General features: G+C 29.9%; 1 protein-coding gene across 1 annotated transcript; it reads right to left on the reverse strand.

Annotated features, from left to right (window-relative positions):
* Nucleotides 1-4,238: 4,238 nt before the first annotated feature.
* On the reverse strand, nucleotides 4,239-6,317 carry LOC107186660 (60S ribosomal protein L11). The gene is made up of 5 exons (XM_015574584.1): nucleotides 6,286-6,317; nucleotides 5,671-5,856; nucleotides 5,261-5,410; nucleotides 5,040-5,187; nucleotides 4,239-4,415 (listed from the first exon to the last, which is right to left on the reverse strand). The coding sequence occupies exons 1-5, from the start codon at nucleotides 6,289-6,291 to the stop codon at nucleotides 4,288-4,290; spliced, it is 618 nt and encodes a 205-aa protein (XP_015430070.1). The 5' UTR covers nucleotides 6,292-6,317; the 3' UTR covers nucleotides 4,239-4,287.
* Nucleotides 6,318-7,608: the final 1,291 nt, after the last annotated feature.

Below are 7,608 nucleotides of genomic sequence, written 5' to 3' on the forward strand. Positions count from 1 at the left end.
CACATTGTGCAGCTTTGTACATCAGTAATTTCGTTGCATTTTTTTATATTTAAATAGTAACAATTCGAAAGAATATAAGGTACAATTTATCAGATTCTGTTTAAAATCAGTACACATAAATTGCATCTTCTCATTACTGTAGCAATGTATCATAATATTGCTATATTTATTTTTATACCTGAGAACGAGATCTTAATATAGAATAGTCTTTGTGGGCTTCTATATTGATACAAAACATTATGTAATAACATATTTACTTCCTTTATGTAGATTGGAGATGTTTTATGATGATGTATTTCTTTCATATTATTTTTAATCTCAATCTGATGAAATATGGTATTTTATTTAAATGACAGAATGATTATCTTACAGAAGGTAAATATATTACAATTATATAAGTTTTGCTTTTGGGTAATCTTATCACTACGCTGGTACACAGTATGCATGAAAGTACATGTTAGCATTTTTTTTAAAGAGGTAACGTTAACGTTTTTCTTTAATAGCTGCGAAATTTAAAAGTAAAAATTTATATTCTATAGATTATGCGACTTATATTTTAACAATTTTGACGCTTCATCATTCTTTCTGCTTAATCGTAACATATCACTTTTGCAGTATTTTCATAAATAACATTAATTTTTACTTGTAAATTATTTTTCAAATCATATTTCGGAGGTCTATATTGGTTTTCACGAAATTCGGTTTCTTATACAAAAGTTTGTACAAACATGTACTTTGCTCTTCTTCAAATAGCATTAAGCGTTTCAAAATTCAAAATGTCAGAAATTTTGTTTTGCAACCGAAAATGTATTCATACACATGTATTCAAATACACTTTGTAATTGAATAAGAAGCCATGAGTTATATTTTACAGCTTTTTAAGATATTTTTTGAAGCGAAAAAATATACTAGATTTTGTACACAGTGTACAACATTTAAATTATATATATGAAAGTAGACATTGTCTATTATGCTTATATAAGATTTATTGATTTATTGAACGAATTAATGGTTAGTAAAATTTATTATGCATGAGTACTAAGATTTTCTGCTCTGTATGTAAATTTATTAAGTTCATACTGATGCTATACTATTTTTACTGTCATTGCTTTCCCTTGTACCACATTCTACGATACTTATGTGTCGCCCATGTTTTTAGAAATATCGTTAGTCCGTTTTTTATACAGCTATATTTGACTTTACGCATTCAAATTTCTAAGGTAATAATAATTCTTAAACATCCACTTTCTCACTTGTATTAAAATTATTTTTTCAAATTTAATTTATGTAGCTGCATTTAAAAAGATTTAGCAGAAAATAAAAAATAAATAGTGAAACAGATTTATTAACGGATGTAGTATTTAATCAGAAAAAGAACCAGTGTCAGGTAAAATATTCTTACGCTTGTAAGATATAATATTTCATATGCTTGTATGTATATAAATAGAATTTGTTTCAAAAGTCCTTCAATAGGTACTATTTTTTAGTAATGATATAACATCAAAATGAAAAAAGATTGATTGTTTTGTGTATGTAAAATAACGTTGTATTACGTACAAGATATTGACAAATTACACATGCTTCATTAAATTGTATCATAATTTAAGAGGCATGGGAAGAAATTTTTTTGAATTGACTAAAAAAATGTTTCTTTATCATATATACATATATATGATAAATAAATGGTACAAGTACAAGAACAAACAATGTAATTTATTCGTTTGTATTGGAATTTTGAAACTATCGATCGGCTGTACGTATAAATGTATTATAAATGTACAATGACAAAATTTGTTTTAACAAAATATGTTAAGCATATACTGCTATTTAAAAAGTATATACATAATTGAATTTATATCATACATTACTGAGTCGGGTAGAAGAAAAATATTTATGTGACTTTTGTCCAATAATACTTTATTAGTGTGCTTGCATACAGAAATACACATATACCCAACAGATATTACAATTACATATTAATGGTATGTTACAGTATATTAAACTTGTACATGACTGTATAAACTTGAACATATTAAACGTTCAGAGAAAAGTGTAATATAATATAAATTCCAGTACAAAAGACTAAATACATAAGTTATATATACATGGTATGAAGAAAAAACTCTTTGATCTTGTAGCAAAGAATAGGAATGGAGAAAATGGCGTCCAAATAAGGAAACAATTTGGAGACTGAAGGAAATATCTTGCCTTTTTATTCGCCTCTTGCAACAAATTAGGTAAATGTTAAGAGAGAATAGTTTCGTGCAACTACCTGTGGACGTCAAGAGGAGATTAAAAGCACAGTTCTTAAATACTTCTTACGATTTCAATACACGCATTCTGATGTTAATTCACTACGTTTATCACTAGATTCAAACCAAAGATAAGCTTAAATATTTAAAAACTGAAATGTAAGCAACAGATTGTACAGAACAAAAATTCTTGCTTTGCTTCGTCCAAATTCTATTAAAAAGTTGAAACACTAGGTATTAAACTTGGAATAAGTGAGAATCAAAATTATACTATTTCAAATGACATTAGAGTTATATTTGAAAATTAATTTGTTGGGTACTAGAAAATAACTTTTAAAAACTAAGAAACATAATTGGTGTATACATACTTGTGCATATATGTATGTATTGAAAAATTAAGTTACTATCACAAGAAATTACTGTTTTTTTACTCTACATATACTGTTGCGTATAATTTCCGTAATTAATTTGGTATCAATATTGATCGATAATAATTCATTTTCGTATGTCGTACGTTAATAATAGAATATGAATTATTTAAAAATGTATATTTATTAACGTTGACTTGCTTAAATCGTATCTGGTATTACAAAATCAGTCTGGAAAGATTTTTTTTTCTAATACCCGTAGTAAATGATTCTCGTAAAGTGAAACGAGGAGCTAGAATTAATGTGTAATTTCGCTTATTTTTGAAATAGTATTTAAAATATGACCATAATAGAGATGTAAACGTTTTCTGTAAATAATTTTATTAGGTATTATTATATATAGAGTGCGGTGAAAAGAATGGTGCAAGCGGACAGGAAATGATTCTTTCTGGAAAAGTAAAACAAAAGTGTAGAGTAAATCCGTTACAAGGCATCCAGAGCCTTGTTGGATCATATCGACATATGTATTCTGTATTACTGTTTCACCGTCGTAATAGTTCGATGAAAACTGATAGCTCATGTAAATATGACACCTGAGAAACTCATACTTAGTACTTAAACATTGTATACAAACACAATAGACATTATACAGACGTAGTGTCGCTTGACGAACTGTATCCGAGTTGTGTATACGTACGCAACGGATTTTCAAAATCGATCTTCTCGAAAACTAAATTTCGAATGATAAAATTTTATTTTACACTTTTGATTTATTTTTGTATAAAGCATCACTTCCTGCTTGATTGTACCATACTTTCGGCCGCATCTTGTATCTATGTTATGTGGTTAGGCAATTGAATTTTAGTATGACTAGATAATTGAATTTGACATGGTTTATGCATATCAAAAACAATCAAACTATAAGAAATAAGGGACACTATTATTTTCAATACAGGAATGTTCACATCTCTAATGTAGAATCTTTAATATAATTAAACACATGCAATTTACTGTAATGTTCCTTTCCTGTAATTTAGAAAACTAGGCCTAATGTTTCAAAACCTATCTACCCAATGAGAATTAAATTTCTATATTAATTTATTTGTACATAATACTGCGAGCAGAGATCATTGTAAGAAACATATATGGAAAGTAACAAGATCATGTCCATCGACAAAACAGAACGTTTTGCATATTCACCTACTGTACTATTACTACTATAACCATGTTTTTTGTATAAAAAAAGCAGTTGTGATAATCATTAAAAAACTACACATTAAGCTAACAACAGTGCAATGATTTCTAAGTTTGTGGTACTAGGTTGTATAGTAATTCTATACTGTCTCTGTGAAAACGAGGATTTTATTGATATTCTATATTTGTGTTTTAACATTTTGGTGATTATAAAATATGGTGGTTATAAATAAAGTCTTTAAGATTCTATGTATGACTGAGTATACATTTTCTTTAATTAACCTTATTTTTTAAAAGTATTAATTGAATATTATTAAGCCTGAAATTTGAAAATAAAATAACCAAATGGAGGTTATTTTTTCTAAAAGCAGAGTAGTGACGAACGTTACGAGGTATTGTAAAAGAGTTATTAGACAACAGATAATTTGTTTTCAAAGTTTTTATGGAAGGATTGTAAAATACAAAAATGTATATTACTTCTTTCCAGCTACAATAATACCATCATACTTTTGCTGGAACCATTTCATTGCATCTTCTTTGGTAAGTCTGTGTTGGAAACCGACTTTTCCAGTTTTCCTTCTCCTATGAGCTACGTTAAAACCTGCAGAATAGAAAATTATGTAAGTAACACGAAAAATTATATTTATTGAATGCTCGAGTCAATTACTTTATTATATACATTATTAATCGTTTGAGTGCTGCGGGTTGTTGCAGAAATCAGATCGACAAGTGTCAAGCGGTGCAATTGAAGACTCTTTCTTTCGTATTACGCCGAAAAATTTTTTAATTATAGTACAATAATTGATTATGTCACAGTCAAAATTCCTATGGTTACGAATTTTTGAAAATACTTCTGTTTAACAATTGAAAACCATCATTTTACAAATATTGCTAATACAGTGAAACTACACGATTGATACCGTCGTATTTTTCGACACGTAATACGAGTAATGCGATCATGCTGCGCGGTATACAAATGGATAATTTTGTAACAGAATGAAACCATTAAAGTTTTTAAAATAGGAAGTAATGTTGCATCAATTAAGTAACACGCCCAGTATAAGAAGTGAGCATGGGTTGCAAATATGAAGCATTTTCTTTAGCACATGCGTTATAAAAAAAAAATAGACACAACATATAATACAGAAGTATCTATGATACCAGATAATGTGCATATATTAATTTCTTTACAGTATAATAAAATACAACATACAAATCTACTAACCTGGTCGTCCAAGTACAACGTAGAAATCCAAACCATAAATACCAATGCTGGGATCGTATTTAATTCCTAAGTCAATGTGTTCTTGAATACCAAATCCAAAATTTCCAGTACCAGAGAAATTCTCTTTTCTCAATTCATATTCTCGTACCTTAGAAAAAGAATTTTTTAAGCATGAAAGTAGAAATAACTTATATCTGCATAAACGAACTATTTAGAATTACTTTTAAGCCACGTTCCAAAATTTCTTCTGCTTTGGCACCTCTGACTGTGCAATGCACTGCAATCTTTTCATTACGTCGAATACCAAAGGATCGTACAGTATATCTTGCTTTGGAGAAGACTGGTTGTTGTCCAGTTAATTGCTCCAATACCTACACACAATTAGGGTATCACACAAATAAAACTACAAAACTGTAAAATTATAATTCAACATATATACTATTTATCGTCTTCACAAATTTAATGGGAATAGAAATATGATAAAGACTTAATTGAGTTTACTTGATAAAACATCAAGTTCCCACGAAACTCGTAACAATACACTGAGACATATCATAGTCTATTGTTTGAAATACTTGAATGCAGTTACAAATATAGAACGAATATTGTAAGCAATATTTATAAAACGTACCTTTGCAGCACGAGTGAGTCTGTCACCAGATTCTCCCACACAAATGTTCAAGCAAAGCTTACGAATGCGAACATCGCGCATCACATTCTTCGATGCATCTTTTGGCTCTTTCCTTACTTTCTTTTCGGCCTTTCCGGCCTTCTTTTCAGTTTTTTCAGCCTTCTTTTCGGGGGCCTTCTCTGAAACCTACAGGAAATCCATGATTTATCAACACATTTGATTCGATTGCAATCATAGACTACTTATATGTTGTTGTGTTTAATAACAAATACTATTAGAAAATTAAACATTTTACAGCAGTAGACTATAAAATAAATATTATCAACCCCTTTCGTTTAAGTGTCCCTTAATTTAAAAGTAAAAACATTTTATAAATCAGATAAACACTACAGACAAGCATGTAGGTTATGCTAGCAGTACATGCTGGTATAAACCTTGTGCATCTGTCATATGAAAAACTTTAAACACAAATGTATCAAGAAAAAAGAATTTTATCTACATTAAATTTGTAATCTTATTTTGTCTGTAATTTACAAGAAATCTTGATTCCGAGGCTGATGCTGTTGATATTTAGAGATTAGAAAATTGTTTTCAATGTAACAACTGCACACTCACCGCCATGATGAAGAGAAAAGACCAGGACCGAGATGCACTCTACTGACAAATGTTAAAATTAAAGAAATCCTCACCAAGGTAGCCAAAATGACTAATCTAAATAGAGAACTGTCATGTGTTGCGCGATTTCGTAGGGATTTCTACTTCCGTAAGGTGGTTCGTGCCCGTGAAGCAATATTGAAACCTATGTGAAGTTAGCCGGACAACTTTAACTTTTTAACTTTTCATTATACCCAATTGATTGGTGATCGTTTGGTGGTCATTGGTGTTCTAATTAGAGCATTTGATGGTCACGCGTTCTTTTGTAATTAAGAGATCAAAATTTAACCGTGAAGTTAGCCGATTTTTTTTTTCGCTGGCGATGTAGTTTAAATGTTCAAGCTATGCGTAATCGTTTGGTGGTCATTGCTAGCCTAATTAAAACATTTGGTGGTACTTAGTTTCTATTGTTACGTTGTCGCGGGTAGTGTCTTTAGTTCAAGCGATATTTAGGGTTATCGATATGCGAGTGTCGAAAGCGCGAAGTTTGAAACAAATGTAATAGGAGAAGGGAGAAAGGTGAAGTTGGCACATGTAGGAAACGAATTGAAATCAGTAGATACTCATCCAAAAGGATAGATTTTAAATTATTTATATTTGAATAATTTCTCTTTATCTCCCTCTCCTAATATGCAAATCAATGCTAAGATGTTAAACACTCGCGAACTGGACAGTTGATAAATGACAGGGAATGGATTGGCAAATAGGAAGTCGTTTTAATTAATTAATAATTTCCTGATTGGATGTCGGTATCTAAGAGATTTTGATAATAAACAAATTGTATTTGTTTTTATAATTGGGCAAGGAGATGACGCTCCTTGTTTCTTTTTTTTTCCGCCATTCATCTCTGAACATTACAACTACCCAGACGCGTTCTCGAAACATATAAAGTATTTGTAAAAGTAAATTCATTTACATAAGTGTCAAGAAAATATTGAAATTAAAATTAAAGAATTGTGAACAGTTTAAATTGAAGTTGTTATTTAATTGAATACTTAAATACAATTTCACAATTAAAAGCGCCCCATAGGCGCTAGCTCACGCCATATTTCCCACGAAGCTTTAAAATTCACTAAGGCGAACGCAACACTATAAAAAACGAAAAAAACGATGTAGTCATCTGGCATTTCAGGATACAGGTGTACCAACTGTAAGACATAATTATATCGGAAGGCATATTCAGGCCATAGCAACCATAGCAACGCGACGGGGTTTGGTTGTTATCGTAGGATTGCGTCGCCGGATACACATTAAAAGAGATTGTCTAATAAATTATTATTTTAT

Source organism: Dufourea novaeangliae, unplaced genomic scaffold (assembly GCF_001272555.1).
Source record: "Dufourea novaeangliae isolate 0120121106 unplaced genomic scaffold, ASM127255v1 scaffold80, whole genome shotgun sequence".
Classification (NCBI taxonomy): Eukaryota; Metazoa; Arthropoda; class Insecta; order Hymenoptera; family Halictidae; genus Dufourea; species Dufourea novaeangliae.